The sequence below is a fragment of the Calonectris borealis genome, chromosome 1, assembly GCF_964195595.1.
Source record: "Calonectris borealis chromosome 1, bCalBor7.hap1.2, whole genome shotgun sequence".
In the NCBI taxonomy this organism is placed as follows: Eukaryota; Metazoa; Chordata; class Aves; order Procellariiformes; family Procellariidae; genus Calonectris; species Calonectris borealis.
This window is the reverse complement of record NC_134312.1, coordinates 201,831,297-201,845,054: the sequence shown is the minus strand read 5'-3', so window position 1 is coordinate 201,845,054 and position 13,758 is coordinate 201,831,297. Positions and strand designations below refer to the sequence as shown.

The 13,758-nt window shown below is 45.0% G+C and overlaps 1 protein-coding gene across 11 annotated transcripts in view; it reads left to right on the top strand.

Annotated features, from left to right (window-relative positions):
• Positions 1-13,758, top strand: part of LOC142077820 (E3 ubiquitin-protein ligase rnf213-alpha-like) — a 66,099-nt gene that overhangs the window by 19,077 nt on the left and 33,264 nt on the right. For 10 of the 11 annotated variants that reach the window (XR_012672020.1, XM_075140013.1, XM_075140016.1 and 7 more), the window contains 10 exons: positions 442-1,019; positions 2,039-2,204; positions 2,401-2,618; positions 3,188-3,325; positions 3,854-4,033; positions 4,961-6,431; positions 7,218-7,411; positions 8,080-8,235; positions 9,030-12,599; positions 13,500-13,633. Coding sequence is in view for 10 of the 11 variants with exons in the window: in XM_075140013.1 (XP_074996114.1) it covers positions 442-1,019; positions 2,039-2,204; positions 2,401-2,618; positions 3,188-3,325; positions 3,854-4,033; positions 4,961-6,431; positions 7,218-7,411; positions 8,080-8,235; positions 9,030-12,599; positions 13,500-13,633 (6,805 nt within the window). In the remaining variant the exon portion in view is untranslated. The remainder of the gene's footprint in view (positions 1-441; positions 1,020-2,038; positions 2,205-2,400; positions 2,619-3,187; positions 3,326-3,853; positions 4,034-4,960; positions 6,432-7,217; positions 7,412-8,079; positions 8,236-9,029; positions 12,600-13,499; positions 13,634-13,758) is intronic. The other variant, XM_075140014.1, reaches the window with a different exon arrangement.

The window sequence follows — 13,758 nt, the reverse complement described above, 5'->3', positions numbered from 1 at the left end:
GTTGGGAAGGCTCACCCAGTGAGCTCTTCCTGCTGGACAGTGGAATGTACACATCTCAGCGTTGAAGTTCTTGGATTGGGTGCAAGAATTAACAGAAGTGATTCTCCAGCTGGGGTGGGCCAAATGGTGGAGTAAGTCCCCTCAACCGTTACTTCAGGGCCAAGTAGTTTTCTAACAGTACAGACACTACCAGAGTTTCAAGGCCATGGTTTGAAGGCCCCCTACCTCACCATGAAGCAATTGATTTTGCCCATCATTTGTTTTGGTGTTGATCTTGGATTCAGTTTTTCCCTGAGAACTTTGCCACAAACAAACACACACACCCACACACCCCCTCCCTCTTTGGTGTTGCAGTCAGGTTCAGAATATTTCCAAGCTTAGAAGGTAAGTGTCTTTCTACCTGGAGAAATGCACTAAATTTTTTGTTTCCACCTTGTTTAGTAGATAGAAGTGCTGTGGAGAAAAGCATCGGAAACAGAGCAAGTTTTAAGGATCAGACGTCTGTAAGCCAATTTTCTGTGAATGGCGAGAAGGAAATTCCTAAATTGCACCTCCTGGCTAAATACAGTGACATGTTGAAAAAAATTCATATCTTAGAGGAAAGCAATTATTTTCGGAGACTGTGCAGGCAAAAAGCAAAACAAATCAAAGCCACAATCCCTGAAGAGAAAATTCTCTTGATAGAAGATGTGCAAGAAAACATTTATAAGCCAGCCATTGCTGACTTTCAGAGTACCTATCTGGCCCTCAAAGACTTTTCCATCACTCTTGGGACTGTGCAGAGCCATTTTGAGAAGCAGTTAGCAAATGAGAGTCAACTCACAAAGGAGTTTAAAATTATGGAGATGAGCGAAGGGAAAGGGAATGGAAAAACTGCCTGGGTAGATGCTGCAGTGGAGAAGATTAAAAACTACGTGACCCTGTCTACAGTGGTGAACACTGCCAAGATGATTGATGAGCTGCGGAAGACACTCGAGCTTAATGGAAATTTTCAGATTCTCAGTGACCTAACAAAACATGTATGTAGGACACACATGGATATCTGGCTTATACTGAGTGCTCTTGTGGCTTCTGTGTTGGCAGATGTGAATGGGCAATCTCTGCTTTTTTGTGTCTTAACTTCTAACTAAATCATACTGGACACAGTGGATGGAATTTTTCTTCTGAATATAAATTTCACTCTTTTAGTCTCTCTTCTAGCCTGACGCCTTTATAGTGAAGTAAGTGGAGTCAGGAACGTGATTCAGCTCACCCTTAACAGAATCCTGGTTGTCCGCGAATGAGCTCCCAGTGCCATTAGAGATGCTCATGGGCATCTGAGGCAACTGTGTGAGGCCAATGGATGCAGGCATCAGCGTGTGTCAGCAACCAAATTCTGCATCAAGTGATTTGGAATAGACAGGGGAGTATTATCTTCCCCAACCTCCATGGAAAGTTTCTGGTAGAACGAGGAGTTAAAAACTCCAGGAGTTAAATAACAGATCCCAACCTAATATTCTCTACCAACTCCAGCAATTCTTCATTTGGCTTCCACATGTTCTTTTTTGCAGATCTCCAAGCCTGGTTGCTCCAATACTGTAAAAGCTAAAATGTTATATTGTCATAACCTTTCTATTATGGTAGCAATGATGGGACACTGCATGGGTAGCTCCCAAGGAGCAGCTGGATGTTCTGTAGCTTTTTGTACTCTGGAGAGTTTTCCATGTTTTGGACAGGTTTCCCCAGAAATTTAAAATTGGAGCAGACCTTGTAAATTTTGTGAAAAGGTCCTTTTAGTGATCAGGACTTCAATGAGGATGTCAGAGAAGTTTTATATCATGACTCTGTGCCTCTGCTGCAGGCACTTGTACTGAAATAACCAGACTGGGTTTATGAAATGGATTGAATGAGAGGAATAGAAGTCTCTGGGGAGCTGCCCCTTTGGAAAAGACCCTGAGTGGCTGACAAAACTTTGATGTGCAGGGCAGAGGCAGAGCTTACCTTCCTTCTTCTCTTACCAAGCGACACTCATCAGTACGTCTTGGGGTTTTTTTTGCAGGAAGAGGCAGAATTCAGGAATAAGAGACTTGATTATATGACCCAGGACTTAATGAAGGTGAAAAATAGTTTGAGCAACCTTCCAGAAGAGACGCTGGACTTTTTGAGGGAACTTCTTGAATGCACAAGGAAAGGCTTTGTCTCCTGGATCAAAACCATAATAAAAGGTGAGTTGTACTGGGGTGTAACAGAGTCATCAGATAAGAGAGACAATAGAAAGGGATCAGTTAGTCCCTACTTCTCACAACAGCCAGAGACATTGTATGAGTCAACTATGTGAACTCCTCAGCTATGAGTCAAGCATGAAACTCCTCAACAATGTGTTTCATTTTTGAATTTTTTATTTGTTCTTTTTTTTTCCAGACAAAACGGAAATCCCTGTATTTGTGGAGCTGGCATTAATTTCTGCAGGTGAAAATGATATAGATATTGACAAAGTGCGATTCTTCCGTGATGCCATAGCTGCTTCAGCACCCATTATATTTGACCTGAGACCCACATCTGGATTTGAACAGTTCTCTGCAGCCCTGTCATTCATCAGCGAAGCCACTGCAAAAGACAACAATCTGCCCAAGAAGTTGGTGAGTCTACAAATCCCTTGTTCAAAAATTACTTGGACTTGTACTAGAAGAATGAATTGTCAAAGTTTGGTGCCATGCCCTAGGGGAGTTAAGACATCCAAGTGGGCGCAGCAGATGTGACGTAAGACCTATGAGAAATCTGTGCTGTCTGGGACTGAAGTCCAGTTACAAGACCTCACATTCCTATGTGAAGGCAAATGGAGGAGACCCCACCTAATGTAGAAGAAAGTGAATCCAACGCTCTGTGGTTTAGGAAAGTCTAGTTTAGCACTGTCTTGCTTAATCCTCTCCAGAAACTATAACATCCTACTCAGGGTACCATTTAGCTGACACCTTTCCTCCAAATTGCCAAAGACTGGCAGAGCACAGCAACTTCACAAAATACTTATTCACTGGCTTTGGCTTTCAGAAAGCTGGTAAGATAGATGCAGATTTGAGTGCAACAGCTGTGCTTTGTCTCTTCAGGCACAGCAGGCACAAGAAACCCCACTCTTACCAAAATCGTCCTTACAGAGCTGCCAACTGGTTACTAGGTTTCATTCTGTTGTGTTGGGTTTTTTCTTTAACAGAAAGATTCATGTGATAACAAAGAGTGGTTGCAGATGGTTCATGAATTTCATGGCTCCATCAAGAGTTCCTCAATTTCTCAAGCCAGAGACATCAACAGCAGAGGGATGTTTATCATCTCAGCACCTCAAAAATTCAAGGTAATGGTTCTCCACACTTTGAAGAGTGTTTTCCAGGGGGTTGTTTCTGCCCAAAGAAATTAACATTCTTGAAAACCATTTTCAAGGAGTATGTCAGGTAGCCAATATACCTCTAGTCAGGTTTGAAAGAAGCACAATCTTACGTCACATTTTCCATTAAGCCTTCGTTGTTTTCAAGGCAAAACAGGCTTTTTTTTGTCCCCAGAGAGGCAAGGAAGCAATATTTTAATACAAAAAAGAACTCACCTGATCACTGAGAAAGTAAAAAAAGGAAAGGGAAAGATTTAAAATGAAAACTGCCACTCCATTGTTCAAGGAGAGTGGTGCTTGCAGCATACCCTGAAAGAGTGAGCCCTGCACAATAGAAGAGGGAAGGAATGATCCACATCTTAAGACATGGGAAAACTTGATGTTTGGCTGTGATATGCAGGGATGTACTACTGCTATTCTTAAAGGCCCTTGGCACAAGGATGGGGAATTACACAGGGAAGAGGCAGAGCAGGGCTGATCCTCTTACCTGCTTTCCAGGCTGCCCTTGAGGACTGTGTTTCAGTGCTACTGCTGAAGGACACCACAGAGGAAGCATCTCAGACAGATCAGAAGGCTAAAGGATACAGCCTAGCTCAGCTCACAGAGCTCCAGAACAAGCTTATGTTGATCACCACAAAAGCTGAGCAAAGCAGAGAGGAAGTAAACCGCTTCCTGGAGGTAAGCCACAGTGCAACACCAATATGTGCTTGGAAAATAGTGTCCATAAGACTTGGGGTTTTTTGCTAGAATTCTTTCATGGAGACTCATCCTTGACCTTCAGCTCTGACTCTTCAGGAACAGAAGTAGCAGACTCCCAGATCTCACATGTAAGGCAAATTATAATACAGCCATTCCCTTGCAAGGTGATGGTGGAGTGTGCAGAAGTCCGACTCTCTGAGGTCTTGGCCTCACCTGCATGTTAATGATGTGGATATCTCCACCCAAGCAAGCCATCTAAGCTCCTGCCGCAGTGAATGAAGAGAAACAGGAAACTCCAGGGTGTAATGGAGGTCATCCCAATGTGGGCATCCACCGCAAGCCAGATGCTTCACATACAAAAAATTCCTTTTCCTTATTTCCTATACAAGTTGTTTATTCAGAAGGTGTTTGAAGTGAGGTGTTCTCTTACATACCTGAGGAACCACCTCAACTGCTTGCTGTCTGATCAATTGTAGGCAGTGCAGTGCTTCAGTTAGAGATGAAGAAACCTCCCAAGGGTCAGATATCTCAAAGGTGGTGATTCTGAGGGTGGGATACAGCTCATCATAATTTTTAGGGGTGGAATTTGCGTGCTACCTGGGACAATGGAGTTGTCCTTCCTTCATGGACCTCCTTCCCCCAGTATACACGTGCTAGTTACCATGGAACCAGTATTTCTGAAGAGCAGTAGAAGTCTTCCAGGAAAACATGGACTTCTATAGCATGTTCTTGGCCAAGGAATGTATCCTGAGAAGAAGCTGTACATAAAAATTGAGCCAAATACTTTTTTTTTTTTTTAACAGGTTTTAATAGATCTTTGGAAGAAAATGTAACATGAGAAGTATTCAGTAGTTGTTGAAAACACATGATAATTCATTTCCCTATTTTGTCTGTGGCATGTTACAGATCCTGGAAAAAGTTCAAATGGTTGGAAAGTTGTACCTGCAGCTTCTCAGTGTTGGCAATATCCTCTTCATAGACTGGAAGGCTGACATCTACTGCAATCCCCAACACAGAGTAAAAGTTTACACAGAATTTGGAATTGCTGGCATCCTTGTTCAGAGCACCAGACCTGTCCTGGAGGAGCTGGACGGCCTTTTCAAAGCAATGGATCACTGCCTAGTAGAGTGGAAGAAATATCTGGAGACTCAAAGGGACACCTACTATCACCTCAACCTGTTCACTGCACACCAGCTCTTCTATTTATGTAGCCACCTGGCCAAAACCCACAATAGCGTAATAGAGCCACAGATTCTTAATATGCTTTCTGTCATAAAGCATGACATTAAAGCAGAAGATATTAGAAAAGCCCTGGAGCAAGCCCTCATGACTCCACTCGACTCTGTCAACACATCAGCAGGAGACAAGGAGTCTGTTACGTGGCATGACTATGTCATTCGTTTTCCCCAGCTCATCAAAAGCCTGGCTGAATCTGGCTATGATACATCAGTGGCAAAGGCAGCCCTGCAGAGCTGCCTTCCAAACTCTGACATTACAGAGCAGAAGCTCATGAATTTTGCCTTCGAACGAGGCGATGACAAAGAGGAGGTTGAAAATCTGAGCAAATTATATGATGAGCAGCGAGAAGCCTTTCTGAAGAAGTCAAGGAAGTTTAAAAACAAAAAGAGAGATGTTGACCAGGCAACTTTTAGCACCCTTGCAGAGGATGAACTGGCCACGTCCTTTGAGAGTTTGCCGTCCATCTGTGACAAGGTGAATCTGCTCTGGGATGCTTACTGTAAGAAATTCACTGGCCTTGTGTCAGACAAATACATCAGCCTGGATGTCTTCGGTGAAACACTGAAGCAACTAGCAGCTCTTGAAACTACATGTATCAAGAGAAGTTTACCAGTAGGCCTTGAAGCCAGGAAACCTTCTTTCATCATGTGTAAAGAAGAGGAAATGTTACTCTACATGCTCTCTGTTTACAGACACACCAAGACAGCACCTCTCCCAACGTATGATGAGGTCCTGGTGTGCACACCTGACACAGAGGAGGAAGAAGTGGAGCTGATTGTTAGGAGAGCTCTTTCATCTGATTCTCAAAACCAGAAAATCTACTGCTTGCTGGGTGCTGAGAAATTAGTGTACAAAGTTTCCAAACAACTGGAGTCCCACTTCTTCCGCTTGCTGCAATCTTCTACAGTCCCTGACTACAGGTTCATTATCTTTTGCAATGCCAAAGCTCACAATTCTTATGTTATCACAGCCTTCGAAACCTACAAAGTTACTATCCCATGCTACTCTCAGACAGAAATCCAGGCATACCTGAGCACACATCTCAAAGTGCCTTCTGGGACAGCCCCTGTTGCTCAGGCCTTCGAAGAGCCCTATCAGCAGAATGTGAAGTTTGTATTCTCAAATCAAGCAGGAATGGGTAGGTGTTAGTAGTCCTACTGTGAGTCATGTCTCAAACCAGGCGGCCTTGAGAGGAACGTGGCATGCAACGGAGAGCCCTCCACTCTCCTCACATGTGTTTAGCTTTGGGTAGTAATAGGCCACCTCGAAAGAGTCCAAAGGGGAATGACAATGCAGTCTAGAAAATATGAGCTTTGAGGGAGCTATAGTTGCCTAATCTAAAGAGAAACAGATAACGCTCTGGGAAAGAGCAAGAAACAAGACTCTCTCTATAGGATAAGCTAGATCATAGAGATGGGAATCAGTTGCCTAAATAAGTCCAGATGTCCTCTGAAAGACCGCAGGCTAGCCTAACTGGCTTCCACCTGCCATTCCAGAATGGAACAAGTGTTCTGTAAGGCCCTTTGCAAGCCTCAGCAGGATGTCTCATGCTTCCTACCATTTCTGAAACCTTTCAAGACATGTCTCTTTAGACAGTAAGGTTTTCTGACATTTTGTAGGGCACATCTGAGGCAAGTTGGTCAGGATCCAGGCCTTCTGGCTATGTCTGTATTGGTAACCTCAACGGGGCTGGAGTAGGGGCATGAGTTCTGTCTTGCAATGGGCCATACTGCTAAAACTGTGAGCACAGACTTGGATCCTCATGTGACTGGGATCAGGTCCCAGGTATTGTTCTAAAGAGGCTGTTGAGAGGTGGCCACTCAGTTTGGAGGGAGTTCAGATGTCTGGAGAAAGACTGTCCCATGCATGTGAAAGGGCACACTGACTCTGAGGGTGAACCTCGGCCCTCTCTTCTGTTCCTTAGGGAAGTCTCTCTTCGTGGACAATACCCTCCAAAAGATCCGTGCCCAGATGGGTGATTTACCAGTGGTTCACAAAACGATTAGGCTGATGGAGTCAGAGATTGATTTCCAGTTCCTTCTGGGGGAGCTACTCTCTGTTGAGGAATTCCCGACTGAAACTCAGCCCACCGTCTTCCATATTGATGTGTCACCAGCGGTGAGAGACTTTGTCTTGGTGGTTGAACATAGAATGTCCAAGACCTCATAGGCTTTTTTAGAGGCGGGTATTTGCACAGTATCTTGTGCTGGCTTATTCTCATCTACAGTAGTAGCAGCAGGTGCTTAAAAGTTAAAGTGAACAACAAGAGTTCTAGGTACAGTTTGGAAGCTCGGGTGCCTGCATTTGCTTTGTTTCATGCCCACAGGTGGGGAAGTTGTGTGAAGTGGGTCCCATTTCATAAAAGCAGTCTTTCCTCCTACAGTGTTATCAATAGAGTGTAGGGCACTGGAGGGTGGCAAAATTCAAACCGAGTGATCAGACATAGAAGCCCCCATACATAGGGACGAGAAAGGGTGGATTCTCCATCTCACATCTAGTCTGGTACCCCTCTGGAAGGGGCTTTATTTAAACAGAAGGTAGTGGGCTTAGGGCAGAACGTGAATCCAGACAACCTAGTCCTACCTCAGAAGGCTGCAGAGCACCAAGCATCTGATCATATTAACAGTTACAGCTGTCTCAGTGTCTGCTAGAATAGGAATCCTGCACAAGAATGGGAGCAAAGCTGTAGCCTGGCTGCAGGTACTACTACCTGCCATAGTTAGTGGAGTAAGTGTGTTTTGACAGACATTTCTTTCACAAATTTTCAAATGTTTCTTCCCCGTCAGGTGTCAACAGGTCTCTACCGGCTGCTGGTTGAGCTATGCATCCTAAGACACATCCAGAGTCCCAACGGCTTGGTCTGGAAGTGCAAATCCTCTCATCTTTACTTGATTGAGTACCTGGCAAAAGGGAAAGGTGTTAGCAGAACAAGGAAACAAGAGGTATTGCTTTGACGATAGTGTGCTCAGGTCAGAGGAATAGTAAGGGAGGATGTTAACATAACTAGGTCTGCACCTGCAGTAAATCTGCTAAAATCCAAAGTCTCTTTTAAAGCATAATTTAGGGTCTGTCGCTCCAGTGGAGTGATGGCTTATCTACATAGAAACAAGCAGTCCCAGCACGTGTCTACTCTGGAAAGGAAATATAAGGGGCTGTGCAGGGTTTGGGTTTTTTTCAGTTCATTCCTGGTGTAGCATAGACATCCCACATGTTCAAAAAATAATAGAAGTCTCCCATATGAGAAATGAGGGAGGACACTATAAAAGAGGAAATTAGGGATGTGACAGACAGAACATCCTGAGTGGCCTGGAGAGGGTGAAAGGGGAGCAAGCATCCACCATCTCTTCCAACACAAGAACCAGGAGCATCAAACAATGTCAACAAGATCAGCTTAGAATAAATGAAAAAGGGGTGATTCTTCATCGTATGGGTCATAAACCTGTGAGGGTCCTTGCCAAAGGGGGCTGTGTGTGCTCCCTTTGACATGCTTGGTCTATTCTAGCTTTTCATTGGACATTCATTCAGCATCAGAACCTTACAAGTTATGGGCATGTCAATACATATCCACCTAAGAGTATGCATGCAGGCTTGGACAAATTTGATCTACATATGTTTTTTCAGCTTCCTGATCTATTCGTGTGCAGAAAAAAAAGCTCTTGAACTGTAGGCAAATGCAGAAGTTTGGGCAACTGTCCTCATATTTTAATCTGTGCACTCCGTATTGACTTTGTTTTAGGTGTCCAGTGAAACAGAAGAAAAGTTCCTGGATCTTTTTCCTGCAGTGAAATGTGTATCACCAATGCGGGTACTTGACTTGCTGGAACACCCCAACTCTGGTCGTCTTTCTGAAATGAAAGAGGAGCAGTTTGACCAAGACAAGTTAAAGAGTGAAGCTTTCCAGAGGTCTTACCAATACCTCAGCAGATACAAGAGGGGGGAAGACCTTGACCATTTCCTTTTCATCCCTGAAAGGACTGAAGGGTCAGAGAAAGAGTGCCTGAAGCTCTTACTGGAGTTCTGTGGGAGACACAACCCTTCCTGGACTGAGCTTAGCAACTTCACTCATTTCCTAAACTTCCAGCTAAGCAAGTGTGAGAAATCGGTTTTCTGTAGCCCTGCAGTCGGAGAGGATTTCCAGGGGTTTAAAACATTTGTGGTAAAATTCATGATCACTATGTCCAAGGACTTTGCCGTGCCGTCTCTTGACATCTCTGATGAAAGTGTGCCAAGTGCAGAAAATGATAATGAGGAAAACAGCATTATGAGACAGTACCAGCTAAGACGAAAATGGGAACAAGAGTCCCACCCCTATATAGTCTTTCATGCAGACAATGACTCCATGGAGTTCTTGGGTTTCCACATCAGCAATAACTTGGATTCTGTTGATGCCTATTCTCAAGCTGTTTTGGAAAGGAATGTTATTAAAGGTAAATTATACCACACTTTGAAAGCCCAGCATGTTCCTTTCAATAAGAAGTTTGAATACTTGCCCAGAACAATGCAGCTGGAGGCTCTCTGCAGAGTTTTTGGTGTGAGCTACACCCAAGATCCAGATGAATCATACCAGCTGACACTGGATAACACCATGAAGATGCTTGCCATTCACCTGCGGTTTCAGTGTGGGATCCCTGTAATCATCATGGGTGAAACAGGTTGTGGGAAGACAAAGCTTGTGCAGTTCATGTGCAGCCTGCAAAGGGCAGGCAGGAACATTCGGAACATGGTGGTGGTACGCGTCCATGGTGGCACTACCTCCAAGACCATCCACAAGAAAGTTAGGCAGGCAATTGAGCTGGCACGCATCAATGAAGAAAGGCACCAAGTGGACACTGTACTCTTTTTTGATGAAGCCAACACATCAGAAGCTATCTTTGCAATCAAAGAAGTGCTGTGTGATCGCAGTGTAAATGGAGAGAAGATTCTCACTGACCGTTTAAAAGTAGTAACTGCTTGCAACCCTTACAAAAGGCACACCAAGGAAACCATAGAGAAACTTGAAAAAGCTGGCTTGGGGTACCGAGTCCGGAGTGAAGACACACTGGAGAAACTGGGCTACATTCCTTTGCGGCAGCTGGTGTATCGGGTCAAGCCCCTTCCACCTAGCTTATTGCCTCTTGTCTGGGATTTTGGAGAGCTGAATGAAAAGACACAGAGTCTGTACATCAGAGAGATTGTAAAGTCCACCATGAAGAACAAGATCGCCATTGGAAATTTGGACATCTTTACCAGTGTCATTTCAGCCTCCCAGAAGTTCCTCAGGAAGAAGAAAGACGAATGCAGAGTTGCCAGTCTTCGCGATATAGAGCGCTGTGTGAGCATTGCGCTCTGGTTTTATAAATTAAGAGACCTGCTATTTCCTCAGATTGATGAGAAGAAGTACCAAAAAGAACAGGAGCCAATCTTAAATGATGCACAAAGGGCCTTGGTCCTTTCAGTGGGAGCTTGCTATTATGTGTCTCTGGAGAGCCGCAAAGATTACCTGGAGGAGGTCGCAAAATGCTTTTCTGTCCCTGCATCCCTGCTGCAGCAAGAGATTGAGCTTTGCCAAGAGGTATTTCTTGATAACCTCTCTGTTCCTGAGGCAACAGCCCGCAATGATGCTTTGAGGGAAAACACCTTCATGATAGTTGTATGCATGGACCTACGAGTTCCACTCTTTCTGGTTGGGAAGCCAGGAAGCTCAAAATCCCTGTCTAAAACTATTGCTGTGCATGCCATGGAAGGCAGGTGGTCCAATAGCCAGTTGTTCAAAAGATGCAAGGAGATCCATCTGATGTCTTTTCAGTGCAGTCCCCATTCAAAGCCAGAAGGGATCATCTCCACTTTCCGACAATGTGCACAGTTCCAGAAGGGGAAGAATCTGGATGAGTTTGCGTCCGTGGTCCTCCTGGATGAGATCGGCCTTGCAGAAGACTCACCAGAAATGCCACTGAAGACACTCCACCCTATTCTTGAAGATGGATGTGTTGATGATGAAAACCCAGAATCTTACCAAAAAGTTGGCTTTGTGGGCATTTCAAACTGGGCCCTAGACCCTGCCAAAATGAACAGGGGTCTTCTTGTATTTCGAACTGACCCTAGTAAAGAAGAGCTAGTTAAAACTGCAAAGGGTATCTGTGCTGCACAGCCTCACCTTGAAAGCATTGAGTATTTGTTCCCTTTGCTGGCAGAATTCTACTGCAAGGTGCTAAAAACACAAAAAATTGAGTTCTTTGGGCTCCGTGATTTCTACAGCTTGATCAAAATGATACTGTCCTACACCCAGGACAAGAAGTGCATGTCTCAAGAGGAGATCATTATAAAGGCCATTCAGAGAAACTTTGGAGGCTGCAGTGATATCAATCCTGTCGAGCTCTTCCGAAACTGCATCAGTGAGGTGTATCTTCCCCCTGACTTGGAAACCAGCCACACATTTCTTTTGCTGAAGGAAAATATGGGCAAACAGCAGGCAGGACTCAGGTCTCGATACCTCCTGCTGCTGACAACCAACCACGCAGCTTTCCACATCATCCAGATGACACGGCTTATAGATACTGAGAACTGTGAAATCATATTTGGCTCTGGTTTTCCACAGGACCAAGATTATTCCCAGGTATGCCGGTCTGTCAACAGAGTGAAGATCTGCATGGAGACAGGCAGGCCTGTTGTTCTTTTAAATATACACAACCTTTATGAGAGCCTTTACGATGCACTCAACCAGTGCTTCGTAGAGCTTGGGGGAAATTACTATGTTGACCTGGGTCTTGGCACTCACAAAGTGAAGAGCCGTGTGAAGGACAAGTTCAGACTCATTGTGATAGAGGAGAAGAATGTAGTCTACACCCAGTTCCCCACCCCGCTGCTGAACAGGCTGGAGAAGCACTGCTTGGACATGAACACTGTTCTGAACTGGCAGCAGCAACAGCTGAAGCAGGACCTGCAGACCTGGGCCGGGCTGTTTGTCTCCATTGACAGCAGCAGATTCTCCAATGTTTGGTCCACCAAGCTCAGCCCCAAGGAACAGGATGTCTTCATCGGTTTCAGCTATGACACATGTGCAGCTGTTGCTTTGGAGAGCACTCAGAGCAGGTCCTGGGGAGACCTTGAGCCCTATGAAGAGCCAGTGCTCTCTATTGCCAAAAGGAAGCTTGTTCAGTGTGCAACCCCTGACTCCATCCTGCGCCTTAAATACTCCCTCCTAGATGATGCTGAGCAGATCCAAGACTTGTACTTCCACAAGCAGAAGCACAACAGCCTTGTTAGTGTTTTGGGAGAGACAGTTAACTGGCAGCCAAGGAAGGAGAGGACTGCTGGGCTCTGCCTGCAGGTACGTGTACTTCACTGTAAAGCAATGAGACTGGTCTTTATTTTCCAGATGAGGGATGTTGCCACACAACCTCCATTAACCCACTGGATAAGATCCATTGTTGAACAGTGATGGGCTTCTATCTGTCCTCTTTGTCTCCTGCCCCATCAGTTGTATCACACATGGGCCTGGGCTCTGCTTTTCTTCTTGACCTGGATGTGGTGGATCTGCTAACAGACAGGCAGTGGGTGCCAGCTCCTAACTCTGAAGGCTCTGGAGGATCAAGGTTAAGATACCCAGGGCATCATTCATTGCCTGCAGACAAGTGACAAGCACCACTGATGATGTCGTGGGGATCCCACCAAACCTCCAGCAGGACTCTAGGTGGTTCTGGCAATTCTGCAGGTCCTGGATCATGCCCACTGCCCCCTGACATCTATTTTCAGGAGTTGTTGCCCATGCCAAAGAAAGCATCCTAATCAGTTCTCCAGTAACCATCACAGGAGCTCGGGAATTTGTGTTGGTAGAAACACCTAAAAGGATAGCAGCTGAATCCCCAGTACAGGGAGCCCACAGCCTTGGGAGAGAGTCAGCCCAGTAGAGTCACATGTGGGGACTATTGTGCTAGGCCCATAATGTTGCATGGAGAGGCTTTTCCATCCCTCAAAGTTTGAAGTGCTCACGTACATCTCCCAGCAGGATTCCTTTGGAGTCACTGCCTCACAGCATCTCATTCCTAAGGATGCAGCTCAAGTCTAAGTCTCTTCTAGCATGAGGAATCAGGGCACGTTTCTGAGTCTTGCCTTTAGGAAGCACATGAAAAGGTCCATAAGGGGATCACTTCAACTTTCCCACCCATTAGGGATGGTAATACGACAACTACACAACATTTCCCTGGAATATACTTCCCTTTCACTGCAGGTTTCTACACATGCAAGACTTCTAAATGAGAGAGATTTAGAAGAGATAAGGAAGACACTTAACCTTCAAAATAAAATCCACTGCCTCTTCCTAAGCCAGTTTGACACCGAATACACTTTCCGCCAGGAACTCAGGTGAGGAGAGATTTCCTTCTCACCTTTATTTGTTAATTTTATAGATTCGGGTTTTGGGGAAAGGGGGCGAGGGGGAGCAGGGACAGCGGAGAACAGAGGTGGTTTTATGAATAGAGCAATAACAG